Here is a 19,413-nt window from a genome sequence, read left to right on the forward strand (position 1 = left end):
CTCGGGAGGCGGTAGCGTTAAGGATCTTACCTAGAGACCAAGGTTATTATAGTTAACGAAAACGAACGAAAAAACTAAAACTAGAACTGAAAAAACATTTTCGTTAACTGAAATAAAAATAAAAACGAGCGTTTTAAAAAAGAACGAAAACTAACTAAAACAATTTGTTGTGTGTATAAAACGAACTGAAACTAACTAATATTAACCCCAAAATATACTTCGTTTTCGTCTTTGTTAATACATAAGTCTTTTGGGTTGAAATAAAGTTTATTTACTTCACGCTGCTAGTTTTACTGTGTATCTGAACCTTACGGCATTACGTTGTCTGTGACGTCACATGATGTCTGTCAGACACTGCCGGCTAACGTGGTCATAGACCTTTACATGAGCGTGCTGGCTGCATTAAAAGTTGGGAGAAAGCGGGAGAGTCCTATCTGGGACTTTTTTGAATATAACAGCGTCGAAAACAAAAGTAAGTTCCTTGTAGTCGAAGCAGGAGACAACATTTGTGGAACTCTCCTCAAAGAGAAAAACCCTACGAATCTAAAAGTACATTTAAAAAGCGCACACAACAACGCAAATCAACAGTACCTAGACAGGCTAGCCTGTCGCCCGCCCTCCCCCGAAAAAGAAGCGAGAGCAGATAACGTAATGCTGTTATCGGCTGTTGTATTTTAATTTAAGGATAGTTGTCCTTGTGCCCTCTGAATAATGACCGCGGTCAAGTGAGCCGACATCTGTGGAAGTGCGGTCTCACTAGCCGTCACTGACTTTTTGCATGCGCGTTTACATCATAGTTTACGGTGCACACCGCCAGCAAGCTGAAAAGACGGTATAAAGCGCTAATATCACCCATGTCACTGTTACTCATTATCAAATAACATGTACTGTGCTCAGAAATCGATGAGAGATATTGCAGCTCTATATTGTCATTTGATGTACAGATTTATTCATTTATATTGCATGTCTGACCATTCTATAATGAACTACCAAGAATAATGTGTTTGTTTGAAATATATGCAATCAGACAGATTCTAAAAGTGAGTTTGAACACTAACAAGAGTGTTTTGTGTGGTGTTGAGCATGGCATGGAATGGAATGAAACAAAAATAAAGATTCTCCACGTAAAATGCCACATCTGGTCCAGTCATGTCAATTCATTCTAAAGTGGCTTCTGTCTAAGATTACACAAAACTTTCAATGGATTATTGTTGTTAATGATGATCACTAATATAACAGCAAGTTTGAAGAAGATTTACTGTATAAAATTAGAGATATTGATATTATAGTCTCATTCAGGCCTCCTCATTCAAAGTCAGAGTGTAACATGGAAACCACCCAAAATGCCACTTTATTAAAAGATTACACAAAAGTTTCACTGGATTATTGTTGGTGAGCATCTTAACTAATATCAAAGCAAGTTTGAAGAAGATTTACTGTATAAAATTAGAGATATTGATATTATAGTCTCATTCAGGCCTCCTCATTCAAAGTCAGAGTGTAACATGGAAACCACCCAAAATGCCACTTTATTAAAAGATTACACAAAAGTTTCACTGGATTATTGTTGGTGAGCATCTTAACTAATATCAAAGCAAGTTTGAAGAAGATTTACTGTATAAAATTAGAGATATTGCCATTATAGTCTCATTCAGGCCTCCTCATTCAGTCAGCATATAACATGGAAACCACCCACAATTCCACTTTATTAAAAGATTACACAAAAAAAGTCACTGTATTATTGTTAGTAATAATTTTCATGATCATCTCAGCATGTTTGAAGAATATTGACTGGAGAAAATTACAGATATGAAAGTTTTAGTTCTACTAGGCATCCTGCCTTTATAGTTAAAGTAGAACATTTGATCCACCCAAAATGACACTTTTTCCAAAGGTGACGTAAAACTTCCCCCGGGGGTATTGTTGGTGATGATGTTTACTAACATCACAGCAAGTTTGAAGTAGATTGACTGGAGAAAATTAGAGAAAGTGATATAATAGACCGATTCAGGCCTCTTCATTCATAGTCAGATTGTAACATGTAAACTATCTAAAATGCTACTTTATTAAAAGGTGACGCTAAAATTTCACTGGATTATTGTTGGTGATGATGTTCATGTTCATCGCAGCAAGTTTGAAGATTTACTGCAGAAAAATACTCTAACCATGTATTTACTTAATATAGAGGTTTATAAACATTTTATACTATGAATAAGGAGGTCTGAATTGGTCTATTATGTCAATATCTTTACTTTTCTACAGTCATTCTTCTTCAAACTTGCTGTGATGATCATGGACACCATTACTAACAATAATCCAGTGAACGTTTAGCGTCACCTTTGAAAAAAGGGTATTTTTTAAGGTTTAAATATTACACTATAACTGTGAATTGGTCTATAACTTGACTTTCTCTAGTTTTCTCCAGTCAAATTTGTTCAAACTTGCCGTGATGTTAGTGAACAACACTTCCAACAATAATGTGTTAAATGTTTGGCGTCACCTTTGTAACAAATTTTATTTTGGATGGTTATACGTAATACTATGAATGAAAAGGCAGCATGCTGAAGTGTACTATAACTTTGATTTCTCTAATTTTCTCCAGTCAATCTTCTTCAAACTTGCTGGCATAATCATGAACATCATAATTAACAATAATCCAGTGAAATTTTTGTGTAGTCTTTTAATAAATTGGCATTTTGCGTGGTTTCCATGTTATATGCTGACTGAATGAGACAGCCTGAATGAGACTAATGGCAATATCTCTAATTTTATACAGTAAATCTTCTTCAAACTTTCTTTGATATTAGTTAAGATGCTAACCAACAATAATCCAGTGAAACTTTTGTGTAATCTTTTAATAAAGTGGCATTTTGGGTGGTTTCCATGTTACACTCTGACTTTGAATGAGGAGGCCTGAATGAGACTATAATATCAATATCTCTAATTTTATACAGTAAATCTTCAAACTTGCTGTGATATTAGTTAAGATGCTAACCAACAATAATCCAGTGAAACTTTTGTGTAATCTTTTAATAAAGTGGCATTTTGGGTGTTTTCCATGTTATATGCTGACTGAATGAGACAGCCTGAATGAGACTATAATGGCAATATCTCTAATTTTATACAGTAAATCTTCTTCAAACTTGCTGTGATATTAGTTAAAATCCTAACCAACAATAATCCAGTGAAACTTTTGTGTAATCTTTTAATAAATTGGCATTTTGGGGGGTTTCTATGTTATATGCTGACTGAATGAGGAGGCCTGAATGAGACTATAATATCAATATCTCTAATTTTATACAGTAAATCTTCTTCAAATTTGCTGTGATATTAGTTAAGATGCTAACCAACAATAATCCAGTGAAACTTTTGTGTAATATTTTAATAAAGTGGCATTTTGGGTGTTTTCCATGTTATATGCTGACTGAATGAGACAGCCTGAATGAGACTATAATGGCAATATCTCTAATTTTATACAGTAAATCTTCTTCAAACTTGCTTTGATATTAGTTAAGATGCTAGCCAACAATACTCCAGTGAAACTTTTGTGTAATCTTTTAATAAAGTGGCATTTTGGGTGGTTTCCATGTTACACTCTGACTTTGAATGAGGAGGCCTGAATGAGACTATAATATCAATATCTCTAATTTTATACAGTAAATCTTCAAACTTGCTGTGATATTAGTTAAGATGCTAACCAACAATAATCCAGTGAAACTTTTGTGTAATCTTTTAATAAAGTGGCATTTTGGGTGGTTTCCATGTTACACTCTGACTTTGAATGAGGAGGCCTGAATGAGACTATAATATCAATATCTCTAATTTTATACAGTAAATCTTCTTCAAACTTGCTTTGATATTAGTTAAGATGCTCACCAACAATAATCCAGTGAAACTTTTGTGTAATCTTTTAATAAAGTGGCAATTTGGGTGGTTTCCATGTTACACTCTGACTTTGAATGAGGAGGCCTGAATGAGACTATAATATCAATATCTCTAATTTTATACAGTAAATCTTCTTTAAACTTGCTGTGATATTAGTTAAGATGCTAACCAACAATAATCCAGTGAAACTTTTGTGTAATCTTTTAATAAAGTGGCATTTTGGGGGGTTTCCATGTTATATGCTGACTGAATGAGACAGCCTGAATGAGACTATAATGGCAATATCTCTAATTTTATACAGTAAATCTTCTTCAAACTTTCTTTGATATTAGTTAAGATGCTAACCAACAATAATCCAGTGAAACTTTTGTGTAATCTTTTAATAAAGTGGCATTTTGGGTGGTTTCCATGTTACACTCTGACTTTGAATGAGGAGGCCTGAATGAGACTATAATATCAATATCTCTAATTTTATACAGTAAATCTTCAAACTTGCTGTGATATTAGTTAAGATGCTAACCAACAATAATCCAGTGAAACTTTTGTGTAATCTTTTAATAAAGTGGCATTTTGGGTGTTTTCCATGTTATATGCTGACTGAATGAGACAGCCTGAATGAGACTATAATGGCAATATCTCTAATTTTATACAGTAAATCTTCTTCAAACTTGCTGTGATATTAGTTAAAATCCTAACCAACAATAATCCAGTGAAACTTTTGTGTAATCTTTTAATAAATTGGCATTTTGGGGGGTTTCTATGTTATATGCTGACTGAATGAGGAGGCCTGAATGAGACTATAATATCAATATCTCTAATTTTATACAGTAAATCTTCTTCAAATTTGCTGTGATATTAGTTAAGATGCTAACCAACAATAATCCAGTGAAACTTTTGTGTAATATTTTAATAAAGTGGCATTTTGGGTGTTTTCCATGTTATATGCTGACTGAATGAGACAGCCTGAATGAGACTATAATGGCAATATCTCTAATTTTATACAGTAAATCTTCTTCAAACTTGCTTTGATATTAGTTAAGATGCTAGCCAACAATACTCCAGTGAAACTTTTGTGTAATCTTTTAATAAAGTGGCATTTTGGGTGGTTTCCATGTTACACTCTGACTTTGAATGAGGAGGCCTGAATGAGACTATAATATCAATATCTCTAATTTTATACAGTAAATCTTCAAACTTGCTGTGATATTAGTTAAGATGCTAACCAACAATAATCCAGTGAAACTTTTGTGTAATCTTTTAATAAAGTGGCATTTTGGGTGGTTTCCATGTTACACTCTGACTTTGAATGAGGAGGCCTGAATGAGACTATAATATCAATATCTCTAATTTTATACAGTAAATCTTCTTCAAACTTGCTTTGATATTAGTTAAGATGCTCACCAACAATAATCCAGTGAAACTTTTGTGTAATCTTTTAATAAAGTGGCAATTTGGGTGGTTTCCATGTTACACTCTGACTTTGAATGAGGAGGCCTGAATGAGACTATAATATCAATATCTCTAATTTTATACAGTAAATCTTCTTTAAACTTGCTGTGATATTAGTTAAGATGCTAAACAACAATAATCCAGTGAAACTTTTGTGTAATCTTTTAATAAAGTGGCATTTTGGGGGGTTTCCATGTTATATGCTGACTGAATGAGACAGCCTGAATGAGACTATAATGGCAATATCTCTAATTTTATACAGTAAATCTTCTTCAAACTTTCTTTGATATTAGTTAAGATGCTAACCAACAATAATCCAGTGAAACTTTTGTGTAATCTTTTAATAAAGTGGCATTTTGGGTGGTTTCCATGTTACACTCTGACTTTGAATGAGGAGGCCTGAATGAGACTATAATATCAATATCTCTAATTTTATACAGTAAATCTTCAAACTTGCTGTGATATTAGTTAAGATGCTAACCAACAATAATCCAGTGAAACTTTTGTGTAATCTTTTAATAAAGTGGCATTTTGGGTGTTTTCCATGTTATATGCTGACTGAATGAGACAGCCTGAATGAGACTATAATGGCAATATCTCTAATTTTATACAGTCAATCTTCTTCAAACTTGCTGTGATATTAGTTAAGATCCTAACCAACAATAATCCAGTGAAACTTTTGTGTAATCTTTTAATAAATTGGCATTTTGGGGGGTTTCTATGTTATATGCTGACTGAATGAGGAGGCCTGAATGAGACTATAATATCAATATCTCTAATTTTATACAGTAAATCTTCTTCAAATTTTCTGTGATATTAGTTAAGATGCTAACCAACAATAATCCAGTGAAACTTTTGTGTAATATTTTAATAAAGTGGCATTTTGGGTGTTTTCCATGTTATATGCTGACTGAATGAGACAGCCTGAATGAGACTATAATGGCAATATCTCTAATTTTATACAGTAAATCTTCTTCAAACTTGCTTTGATATTAGTTAAGATGCTAAACAACAATAATCCAGTGAAACTTTTGTGTAATCTTTTAATAAAGTGGCATTTTGGGGGGTTTCCATGTTATATGCTGACTGAATGAGACAGCCTGAATGAGACTATAATGGCAATATCTCTAATTTTATACAGTAAATCTTCTTCAAACTTGCTTTGATATTAGTTAAGATGCTCACCAACAATAATCCAGTGAAACTTTTGTGTAATCTTTTAATAAAGTGGCATTTTGGGTGGTTTCCATGTTACACTCTGACTTTGAATGAGGAGGCCTGAATGAGACTATAATATCAATATCTCTAATTTTATACAGTAAATCTTCTTCAAACTTGCTGTTATATTAGTGAACATCATTAACAACAATAATCCATTGAAAGTTTTGTGTAATCTTAGACAGAAGCCACTTTAGAATGAATTGACATGACTGGACCAGATGTGGCATTTTACGTGGAGAATCTTTATTTTTGTTTCATTCCATTCCATGCCATGCTCAACACCACACAAAACACTCTTGTTAGTGTTCAAACTCACTTTTAGAATCTGTCTGATTGCATATATTTCAAACAAACACATTATTCTTGGTAGTTCATTATAGAATGGTCAGACATGCAATATAAATGAATAAATCTGTACATCAAATGACAATATAGAGCTGCAATGTCTCTCATTGATTTCTGAGCACAGTACATGTTATTTGATAATGAGTAACAGTGACATGGGTGATATTAGCGCTTTATACCGTCTTTTCAGCTCGCTGGCGGTGTGCACCCTAAACTATGATGTAAACGCACATGCAAAAAGTCAGTGACGGCTAGCGAGACCGCACTTCCACAGATGTCGGCTCACTTGACCGCGGTGAATAATAAGTGTTTCAAAATGTATCTTTGATTTAGTTTTTATCATACAATACTTATTCTGGTGATTTTGAATCATGCACCTGAGAAATATCCTAATTTACAAAAAAAAAAAGAAAAAACTAAAACTAACACTAAAACTAATAAAAACTAAACTAAAACGAAGCAATTTCAAAAAATAAAAACTAATAAAAACTAGTAAAGCAGCCTCTAAAAACTAATTAAAACTAAATAAATTTAAAAACAAAAATTCAAAACGAAATAAAAACTAAAACTTATAAAAAATCCGAAACTATTATAACCTTGCTAGAGACCCTCACTGGTTGATGTTAATTGCTCACCATTGATATGGTAATTGCCCCCAGTACCATTGTTCATTCCCCTCCGGGAATCGAACCCTGTTTTCCTGCATGGTAGCTTCTCACCTTACCAACAAAGCTACCCAGCCGCATGATGTGAACATTGTTGTTCCTGCTGAGAGCTGAACTCTGCTTTGTTCACTAGAAACTGCTTCTTACTGTGAGTCTGAAGGTACTGGCCCAGTTGTGAAGGCTAGAAGATTATCTTTGGACTGGTCACTCTTCATGGATCCACAGCTGGAGGCTACAGACTGGACTCTCTGTGTGACCTGTTGACCTCTGCAAACACCAAACCATCAGAGTGTTGGAGGATCTGCTTCTTCATGAACAGCTGATGGACTTTGACATGAACACAGACTGAGCTGTTTAGTCTGGAATAACATGACATGTTTGGATCAACAGTTTCCAGTTGGAGGGAAAAGGTTTCAGCATTTTCTGTCAGTCAATCCAGACTTTTTTCTAGAAAAGCTGATTCCAATTCTCCATGTAGAAATGTAGAAATTCTGATAGCAGAAAGTCAAACTAGAACAATGTGATGTTTGGAAAGCATGAAAATCTGAATCCTAGGAGTCTGCAGTGATTCTTCTCATTAGACTGGAGCTGCTGTCAGTCAGAGTCAGCAGTCAACATGTTTTCTTCTCCAACATCTCTGATGTCTCTCAGAGACTCTCAGAAGACTCAACTGAAAAGATCTCATCACACACATGATGCTCCAAGTGAGTCTGATCAGAGAGATCCAGAACTGAACCAGACCTCAAGTCCTTCATCCAGAAAACTGTTGATCATCTGAACTAGAATCCAGCCTCCAAAAACTCTGACAAACACTTACTGTTCCACTCCTGAACTGATGTCCTTGAAGTTTATTGGTAAATCCTTTAATCTGTCACTCCTGTTGGACCCCCAGCTGGATTCAGATCCAGATCCAGGTCCAGGTTGGTTCCTGTGAAGAATTGAGGTTGCTGGTGTGAGTGCTGAGCTCTGACATGGAGAAGATCATGGACAGTTGGAGATGTTCATCTCACCTCTGAGCTTTGCTCTGGTTGTCATGGTTACCATCTCTGCTTTTAGAGGGCGGGGCTCCCTCCTGTGGCTCCTCCCACTGATCCATGCTGCTGGATTCACTGGATCTACATCAGCTCACACACACCTTCCACCTTCACCTGCAGAGGAAACCCTCCTCATCATCAGCTCTGATCCTCCTTCACCAACAGATCAGCTGCTCCTCCACTGATTGGCTCTTCTCTTGTGTTTCCTCTCAGGTTCAGGTGAATGCAGTCAGACAGCAGTGGGAGGCAGAGGAAGCTGCCATCAGCTGCTGCACTTCTGCTCTCCCTCCACCAGGTGGAGACATGGAGCTGCAGCAGCAACATTTCCATTCAGTCACTTTGACAAAGAAACAACAAACTTCCTGTTTCTACACTTCAGGAAACATGAAGCATCAAGAAAAACAGACAGAAATCAAAGAACAAGGAGAAAAGAAAGAAAGACATGAATTCTTCCTCTCAAAGCTTCAACAGAGACTTTCACATGAACTTTGACCTCCACACAGGTTTGGATGGAGGAGAGCAATTTTTTCTGTATTCAGAACAGCATTTTACTTTATATTTGCATAAATTCTGCACTTTTGTAGTCTGCAATTGCTTGATAAAAACACAAAAAATAAAATAAAAAAACAGGAAGGTTTGTGGTGTATGTGAAGTAAAGGTGGAGAGGAACTGTCTTCAAATGAATAGCCACTCCTGCTTTTAGCGACAACATGACGGAAGCAGCTCCGAGTCAGCCTGGATGATTCTGTGATTTAACCCTTGTGCTATCCTAGGCACTTTAACATTGTGAGCTGGGTCATCTAGACCCACTACACAGTGCTCTGAATATTTTTTCTTCAATGATTTGTGATCCTCACTGGTGTCCATGGATTACATGAAATCTTTCCACCTTTATCCACCTTTGTCATGGTAGGGAGAACACGCCTATGGAAGGGTGGGGTCATTATATGGCATCAGTGTCGCTAAAATATACATAAGATTGAAATCCGTAAACAAGCTAAAATGGGAAATAATGTAATTGAAGTGCACTGTATATTTTGAACCACATACTGACACTTAAGCGATGAACTTTAAAAGTACATAAATACTTCATTGAATTAAAATGCGTTGTTTCTGCAGGTGAATGTTTTGAAGCGAAGTTCCAGAAAAGTTTGTGCTGTTCCACAAGAACAGATGGCAGTTTTACATAGGAATATAAATAAGACTAAAGTCATTTCAACGTACAGTACACATCCAAACCAACATGATGAATTTCACAGATTTATGTGCAATATTACCATTAAATGTTCTTTGACCTTAATATCTACCTTTTTTTAAATTGCAGGTTCTTTAGAAAAAAGCATTTATTTTAATTGATCTATTTTGATTGGTTGTAAAGGATGCATTGGGGAGTGAAAGAGGAGCCATGATTCCGGTTAAACGTTCATATTTGACTTGCTTTATTCAGGAGTTGTGGCTCCAAGCTTACCATTTTAAGTTTTAAAGCTTTATTAACAAAGTTGATGTTTGATTTTCAAAACTATTGTTTAGAAATGTTTTTTTTTGCGAATGAAAAAAAACTGAATGTTGACGTGAGCATCATAATAATGGATATGACAGTAAGCATAATTGTTTCATAGTTATGCAGTATATTTCTTAAATACTAAACATGAATACGTTTTTCAATAACAGAAACAGAGCAAGCATTGTCAATTTTACTCTATGGGCTTTTTCATGCATTCAATCAAATATTACATTACAATCAGCATTTAGTCAGCGTACCTGTCAGTCACGTTTATTAGATGAAACAATGCATCTGGGAAAAGTCTGTTTGTGCTCGACAACTGTATCAAAAAGAGTCTGTCCACATCGCTGCTCAGCATCACATCTATTGTGTTCTGTTGAAAACAGAACCATTCCAGAGGAAAAGATCCAGGTAAGGGACCCCAGTTCCTGCTAGTACATGCTTGAAGCTTCCCCTGCACTGGACTCCAGCGGGGTATTCCAGGAAGCACGTTTAGCGTAATTACGCTTGACTTGGTAACCCTGGGTTGATGCACGTGCACAGCAGGTTCATAAATACATTCTCAATGGATCGCCGATTTCTGGAGTCACCATGGAAACACGTGGAGAAAAAAAGAAAGCGCTATACTTCAGTGAGACGGAGTCTGAGATTTTAATGACTGCTATGAAGATTATACGTCCATCGAAAAAGTAACACGGCTGCATCATCAAAAGAAAGAGTTTCTGCTTGTAGTAGAAGAACAGACAAAGTAAACGCACGAGTTTCTATTTCATTTCAATTTTCATTGTGACGTGTATATATATAACTTATCCAACTTAAATGAATTACTTCTATTGGTAACAACTAATTGAGTTAAACTTATTCAACCTAATTTCTTACATCTATTAAACTCAATAATTGTTTATACAACTCTAATTTACATATAAGATAAGATACAGTCACACTTGGTACAACTATTTATCTAACTAAATGTCATATTACTCCAATTCAATTAATCCTTTTTCCATCTTAATTAATTATATTTCTTGAACTCTCAAATGTCTAAGTTTGATCCAGCAGATATACTCATTTGTATAACAATAAAAAGAACCAAAAAACTAAACAAAGAATGCCAATATTTATTTAGGAAATTTCCATCATTGTCATTATAACATTTACTTGTAAGGGTGCTATACAAACTCATCATCCTCTCACTCATGGTGCAGAGACGTAAGCATAGTAGGACAAAATAACTCAGCAAAACACAGTATAACAGCTATACAACTAAACACATTTGGTCAAAAACCCACACTTAAACCAAAATCCGTCCAGACAGGCAAAGGGAATGGTATCCCACAATCCCTTGCTGTGCCGATCTAACAGCAGCCCCAAAGTTACACTTACTTAATTGAATTAATTTGAATGAAAGTAAAATAACTGTCTGAAAACTACATGTTATTTTTAAATTGACTTAACAAAACAAAATGATTTATCTTAACTTAAGCAAATAATTAAGTTAGATCAAAGTAAAAAAGTTTATCTTTCCAACATCCATATGTGGTCTTATCACCCTCTCATGGTGGAAAAAGTATTATCTGAGCTTCTTCATCCACTAAATCATCTTCAAATGGACACGCCATGCTGCTTCACCTCTCTGTAAACAAACTAACCTTCAACTAAACCTGCTCCAGACCAGGTTATGTTCAGAGCATGAGTTACTATGGCAACTTGACATGCCCTGAAATATACCTCCATTTCTGGAACCGAAAGTTGAGGTTATCAACTTCCTTAGCCTCAAACTTACCATTGGAGCTAGCATAACCTGCCTTCTGGAATAACCCCCAGCTCCACTGAAATCCCTGACAGAGAAAGTAAATAAATAAAAATCCCCGAAAGAAAACCATCAGCTGTTGTTCATCTTTCATTCAGGAAATAGTCACGTTCGTCAAAATGAGAGGACAACAGGTTATAATAATAATAATAATAATGGATTGGATTTATCTGCGCTTTTCAAGACACTCAAAGTGCTTACAGTGTGTCCATTATTCATTCACTCCTCATTCATACTTGGTGACGGTAAGCTACAGTTGTAGCCACAGCTGCCCTGGGGCAGACTGACAGAGGCGTGGCTGCCAGTTTGCGCCTACGGCGCCTCTGACCATCACCGGGATCATTCATACACATTCACACACCAGTGGAGCCGCGCTGGAGGCAAGGAGGGTGAAGTGTCTTGCCCAAGAACACAATGACATTTTGGCTGGTGGGAGCGGGGATCGAGCCGCCAACCATTCGGTCATTGGGTGACCTGCTCAACCACCTGAGCCACTGTCGCCCCACTATATATACAAGAAATTCATTAGGGAGGGGTCAATACACCAAACTTAGATTAAGATACATTGTTTCAGTCTTATAAAAATACATTCTAAAACAGTTTGGTGTTTCCTGAAATTCTAAAATGATTTTTAGACATTTTTTTTAGACTACAGACTTTGCCACCCTCAGTGACACACTTGGACACGTCTGATGATGTGCACATCAGACAAGTCTTGTCATGTTTCTGTAAAGTCACAGATCTGAATAAGTGTGAATAAGAAGCATTCATAAATGTTATTCTGAGCCAAAACTGCTGCAGTTTACCTGACAGTTTAGCTGGTTCTGCTGCTGGTACACCTGTCTGACAATCCTGACCCCTCCAACTGATGAGGTAAGCTGTCATTAACTCATGACTGAAGAATGGATCTGTCTGTTAACACCCACCTAGAAAATCACGTTTAGCGCTGCATAGCTGCTTAATTAGATGTGCCTCCCTTCCTCATCTGTTGACGACGGGACTGCATTTCCTGATCTACGTCTTTAACACCCGTTTCTTCGCAGCTGCTGCTTCAGGCACAATCCTCTCTCAGACATTTGGGAACATTTGTAAATCTAGTTTGTGTTGATGTTTCTGTGTGCGCTCTGTCACGACATCTGCTAAATATTCCAAGATTAGAGTTGAAATTAACGTTTTATCCTTTAGTCCTTGTCCTCTCATTGTTTGCCTGCAGAACGCACGTCATCCACACAAACTACTTCCAGGTGACTCTTGCGTGTCAGACGAAATATTAAAAAAAGAATTTCAAAGTTCATTAACAGTTTGCTCAATTTTTTATTTAATATGTAAATGGGAAATGCGTGGATTATTATGGTACATTGTTGTTTGGATCAGAAACCCCAGCATCGCTTCATTTAAAATAACTTTCAGTTCAAATAATGGCCAAATGTTATCATCCAATCAGCATTGTCACTTAGTACCTATACCTCTTCCGGTTTGGAAATGTTTTTCATTTTTGAACATTTCATTTTGCTTTCAGGAAATTCATTTTTTGTTCTGAAACAATTTTTCATTTTTGTTTTTTAAGTTTTGGTTTCTGAAATGTTTTCTAATTTTGCTTTTTTCATTTTCGGTTTCTGAAATTTTGTTTTGTTTTGTGAAATGTAATTCTGCATTTTAACTTCTTTCTTTTTTTCAATTGTCATTGTGATCTTAAAAATGTTTTTGTATCGAGTGATTTGTTGAATGGTTTGCACTTCAGGGCCACCGTAGGTTTGGGAATCAGAAATTAAACCTTTGAACACAACAAGCATCAGTTGATTGTTGTTGACTTGATGGGGAAGAGTCCTCCATGTTCTTAATCAGTACTAAACAATGATGAAGCTTTGGAAACAGCAGAGTGATGAGAGTTTGCAGAGAAAGAAGAAGATCTTCTCCAAACATTCAGAAACAAACAGTCAAGTTAGTGAAGACAAAGTTCCAGAAACAAACTCACTTCAGTTTCTTCAAAGAGATGAAGAGGAAGAAGAAGAAGAAGAGTCTCCACTCACCGTGTCAACGCAGCTGCAGCACAGATCACTGATTCACAACCAGGAAGAGTCCACCTGGATGGAGGCGGGGCAGCACAGGTGGGCGGGGCAGAACAGGTGGAGCAGGGGCCTGTTTCAGAAAGGAGGTTAAGTGTAAACTCTGAGTGCGTTAACCCTGAAATCCGGGAAACCCTGGGTTTTCCGTTTCAGAATGGGAGGTTTGTTAAACCAGAGAAAGCAGAGTAAGTCAAACCCGTTTCTGAAAGAGAGGTAACTTATACTCGGAGTCAGTATCCATGGTTACTTACGCTGTGAACCTAACCTGGTCGGGAGCAGGTTTTATTCTCTAAACTCAAGGTTTCTGCCGGTCCCCTCCCCTTTTTAAAGACGAAGCGGTATTTTTCGCTTTAACCTTTATTGCCCAAATTTCCGTCACACAGAGACGGTCTAAGTGACAAGAGTGGCTTGTCCTTTTTTGGAGGACCCAATAGACGAGGAGGCTGCATTAATTCCTAGAGAATTACATTTACGTCGTGCAAGGATTTTGAGACCTAGACTCGATTTTTTGTCATTTCCCCATACGTTTTTGTTTGAGCGTTACCGTTTTATGTTGCAGTCAATTACATATATACAATGAAAACAACATTATATATGTATTGCTATGTAGATGTTTCATATGTCAAATATTGTCAACAAAGCCTACATCCATGACATGCTTAAATTTGACCTGATTGAATTATGTTTTTATACTTCATTTTTAGCTGCTGCCATGTTCTTTTATTTCCTGCAGGATTGCATCTACATGAAAATGAAATCAGGGACATTGAATTAGATTAATGTAACAATTACTTTTTGGAAACACAATTTGCTAAAACTGCTTACTTTCTTAATCCCATATAAACCTATACCACTTGATCAATACAAGGATAGACAAAAGCTCACTTTTAAAAACACAATTGAATGTATTAATAACAAACTGACCAAAGCCTTCAAGAGGGGAAGGTTAACAAAAAAGTCCTCTAAACATTACCGACGTTAAATGCATTTTTCCCCCAGATTGTTGCAGCGGTGTTGCTTTTCATCCAGAATATGTGCTCATATTCATTGTAACTCTGCAGCAGCACGTCAAGTTCAGCGGGCGAAAAATATGCAGACCTCTTTTTTTCACGGTTGCCATGGTGACTCGTAATATCTGCGCTCCATTGATAATGGCTTCTTATAGTCGCGGTGCGGACGCTTAACTCCGAATCAGTCTACTCAGAGTTGATTAACCTAACTCCAATCAGCTTCTCTGAAACAGAAAAGTCAGAGTTGTTAATCTCTCGTTTGACCAAATCAGAGTTCAAGTTTAACCTCAGAGTTGGTTGAACCTCCTTTCTGAAACAGGCCCCAGCTGAATTGTTTGATGTCAGATTCAGACTGCGAGCCTTCCTGGAATCAAACCCTCAACCTGCCTGTTGTCTACCAAGTGAACACCCATTGTCCACAGTCAGAGGATCAAAATCTGATCAGGGTTTTTTCTGACGCTCATGAACATGGTTACCACCATGACAGCAGCTGAGAGGAGGGGCGGAGCTTCTAGCTGTCAGACTGTTGATCTCAGTGACTGTAGAAAAGCTGGAGAAAGTTGTGGTCCTTTACTTCTTATCTGACTACATTTCCTTCTTCAAGATGTGCATCGACCTCCCTCATCTGCCATCTACTGATGTAGCTGAAGGGAGGGGCCTGACTATTTCCTGGAAAAAGCTTGTCTTGTAAATGAGACTGATCATCAGTCCGACTTAGAGAAACAGAGAGTTTGTTTAGGTGCAGCTCAGTGAAATGTCTGGCAGTAAAGCAGAGAAATCTTTTTCTTTCCAGGTGTCATGTCTCGTCAAGCTTCCTGTTGTCTCGTGTGGGGTTTCCTGTTTATTTTGAAAATCTAACCTACCTCTCGTTCCAGGCCTTCCCCTTCCTGCCTTGTCTGTTCCTCACACCTGAGCCTGCCTCATCATCCCTGATCATTCCCACCTGTGCTTTCCCTCCTCTTGTATTTATAGCCTGGGTTTCCCTTTGTCCTGTGCCTGTTTGTCATGTGCTCTCACCTGTCAAAGCTAGCTCTACTCTTGTGTCCAAGAATTAAAACCTTCTTAAGCTCTGCATCTGAGTCCAGTCCTGTGTTCTGCCTTGTCACCAGGTTTGTTAGAATCACAACTTTAAATTCACAAGATCCAGTAATGTAGGCGAGTCAGAGCAGGCAGTTTGTTTCAACTCTGCAGAGAGTTTTGTGCTCGTCCGTCTTCCTCATTGTCTGGATTCCTTTGCTGAAGATTAACTGACAGGTTGTTGCATCACAGCCGACATGTTGAAGTTTGTTGCAGGAGCTCTGATCCCTTAGTGGTCATGGTGGTCGTCTCTTCAAAGCAGAACAGTTTCTGTCAGACTGGGAGCAGAAATGTTAATTTTAGTTCAAACAGATCATCAGCTTTTATGAATTTATCTGCAAACACCAACATTGTTCTGATTTTATGATGTTCTGATAAAATCATGGTTTTCCATGTTTTTTTCATGTCTTTTCTGATCACATTGTTGACTGAAAGCTTTGCTTTGACCTCTGACCTTTTACTGCTGACAGAAGCAGATCCTCCACATCAACAGGACATTCAGATGGTTTGGAAACAGATTCTGAACCAAAGCTGAGCCTGAGAGCAGCTCTGACTGAGAATGTGGATCTTCCAGATGATCTGTGGGACTTTTTCTCTGCTTCAGTCTGGAAGAACGTTCAGAACCACATTCCTGAAGGACGTCTTTGTTCGTCAGTAACAGGGCGTGTATGAACGGCTGCAGATTCTGCAGAAGATCAAGGTTTCCTGCAGCCGGATTGAAGGAGTGCTGCCCCCTGGTGGACAGGAACTCATCTCTGCAGCTTCAGGATGGAGTCGCTTCCAACAGATCAGATCAACGTTCTGCTCTCTGCTAAAGAGGCAGAACGTCTCCTTCTAAGAAGAATCCAGAGTTCCTGATCACAAACATCAACTGAAGCCCAAATCAGAGCTGATCAGACTGCATGGAGCCCAAGCTCCAGAAAAGAGGAGAGAAGAAGAAGTCGTCCACATGAAGCTTCACCTTAGAGGAAAAGAGGAGCTGCTGAACCAAAGTACTCGAGTACTGAGGCACACCTTCAACCTCTAAATTATTGCTTAGAACATAAACTGCTCCAAGAAGGTTATGTAGATCTTGTGTGTAGCTGTGAGATAAATCTTCTATCATTGATGTGTAAATATACATCAAACCTGTAAATAGTTGTTGTGATTGTGTGTAGTAACATGCGTTGACCACTAGCCGTTACTACCAGGTGGTAGTTAGGTTATTAATGATACATAACAGAAGAAATGACATGGTGAATGTGAATAACGTAGTTCATTAAAAGAAGTTCTGGAAGCTAACCTGGCCTCATCATTACAAACACGAACATAACACAGTTAAGGCTGACATCGATTTGAAACCACCAGAAAGCTAGAAACTGATGGGGAATGTCGACAAAAACTTGTGCAGCAATTCCAGCTGTATGTTGGAGACATCCCACTTCTTGACTGACGAAGCCAAAAGCAAGAAAGGTAGCACTACTACTAACAATAGCAGGGCCACAGGCCATTGAAGTATGCAACATGTTCTTCATCAGTCATTGTTATGTTGTTCGTTAGTGTGTTGCTTAATATTTACTGTCATATTTATTTATTGTTGTGAACTGATGTTAACTTATATAATGTAATTTCTTGTATAGGTTTTTCACCACCCATATCACTCCTACAATGCATCTCATTGCCCAACTAAGGCTGTCAAAATCCTGGCAAATAAATCCGGACAAAACTGAGGTATTTGGATGGTGTGTGAATTCCTGTTCAGTACGATCCATGGATGCTTTTCCCCATTCAAGTGGGGTATAATAACTTGACAGTCATCTCCAGGCTCCGCCCCCAGTCTGCATCTGCTGCCTCCATCCTCTCTCTGTGAGTCTCTGCAGAGTTTTTCTGCAGCTGCTGGTTCTTCTGCAGCAGCAGCAGCATCAGAGCCAGAGAGCCAAAGAAAGTGGAAAGTCTGAGAAGGAAGCAGCTCTGAAGCTCTGCAGCTGACGGTGCAGCTTCAGGACTCATGAGGAGGAGCACATGCACGGCTCTGATGCTGCTGAACGTCTGACTGAGATGATCCACATTCAGAAGAGAGTTTCAGAGTGAAAGACGTGTGGAAGAAGAGAATCCTGAAGGTTTCTGTGCAGACATGAACTCAGTCAGAGAGCGTCTGAATGTTGGAGGATCCAGAAGAAACCAGGAGCTCATGAAGGTGGTTCTGTTGGAGCAGAGAGCAGAACTCTGATCCCAGTTTCAGGAACAATGCAGGCTCATGTTCTGGACTGAAGAGTTCTTCTGAAATGTTCTGTTCAGACTTCTTCAAGATCACATCTGTGTGTGAATGTGGAGGTTTGTCTGAACCAACCTGCAGCTCACTTTGAAGCTCCTTCAGGCTCACACAGCAACAATGACAAAGACTGAAGCTGCTGTGCTGCCCTCTAGTGGCACACATGGGATCTGCACATATTTCTGCATCTCCGTTATTTATGTTCCAGGAATCAGGAACAAGGTGGTGATAAGAATACGTGGAACGTGGATTATGCTGGAATGTGATAAAAAAAACACGAAGAACTGGAGATTAACTGTAGAAAAAGACAGTATTTGAATCTTTTAACAACCCAACCACAGAATAAAAAATCTATGAAATCACAGATATTCTACAAATTCCCAGCTGTGGATCTGACTCATGGCCTTGTTTAATTAAGGTAACTTAAAATATCTGATAGTCAGGATCTTCCATATAAAATCAAACTAAACCCAATCCTGTTGAGAATCAGCAGACTATCAGCAAAAAAGATCTGGTGTGTTCAGGAAACACAACATGACAAATTCTAATCATATTTGTATTAAAAATGTTTTTTCTCTATTAAACTCATCTATTTATATAACTATGTTTTGTTTTTGTTTGACTTTATTCTATTGTTTACTAAAAAATGATGCCATAATCAGCCTTCACTGTCATATCAATAAACCTATTAAAGCATCTATGTGGATCCAACATCAGTCATCCCTGCAAGAATAAATAACAAATGCATAATTTATTTAGTATTAAATAATATTAGATTGAATATTACATAACATATAATATAATATGGTATGATATATTATAATAATATAAACAAAGATTCAAATGAAAACTTGTGTTTTTCATATTTTTATATATTGTGGGATAAGATATTTATCAGACAATATTTCATAGAAAAGTCTTTGAAGAAGAAACAGATTTTTAATCAATGCAGTGTGTCAGTGAAAAGGGTTTGCATGCGGAAGAATTTATTTATTTATTCTTTTGCTCTTTTATGTTACATTTCGTTTCAATGATTTCTTGATTTATGATTTATTCATCCAAGTTACTGAAATTGAATTGAAATTGAAGTCTATTT

At 37.2% G+C, this 19,413-nt stretch overlaps 2 protein-coding genes across 4 annotated transcripts in view; both read right to left on the bottom strand.

The window, feature by feature from the left end:
* LOC105355287 (NLR family CARD domain-containing protein 3) overlaps positions 1 to 13,959 on the bottom strand; it is a 30,796-nt gene extending 16,837 nt beyond the window's left edge. For 2 of the 3 annotated variants that reach the window (XM_023962092.1, XM_023962090.1), the window contains exons 1-2: positions 8,576 to 8,993; positions 8,383 to 8,493 (exon numbers count right to left, since the gene is read on the bottom strand). In XM_023962092.1, the coding sequence (XP_023817860.1) occupies positions 8,383 to 8,493; positions 8,576 to 8,661 (197 nt within the window). In that variant the 5' untranslated portion in view covers positions 8,662 to 8,993. Of the gene's footprint in view, positions 1 to 8,382; positions 8,494 to 8,575; positions 8,994 to 13,943 lie in introns of those variants that run through there. The other variant, XM_023962091.1, reaches the window with a different exon arrangement.
* The window catches only part of LOC110014374 (gastrula zinc finger protein XlCGF57.1), a 526,943-nt gene that overhangs the window by 146,594 nt on the left and 360,936 nt on the right, over positions 1 to 19,413 (bottom strand). The window lies entirely within an intron of this gene.

Source organism: Oryzias latipes, chromosome 2 (genome assembly GCF_002234675.1).
Source record: "Oryzias latipes chromosome 2, ASM223467v1".
Lineage (NCBI taxonomy): Eukaryota > Metazoa > Chordata > Actinopteri > Beloniformes > Adrianichthyidae > Oryzias > Oryzias latipes.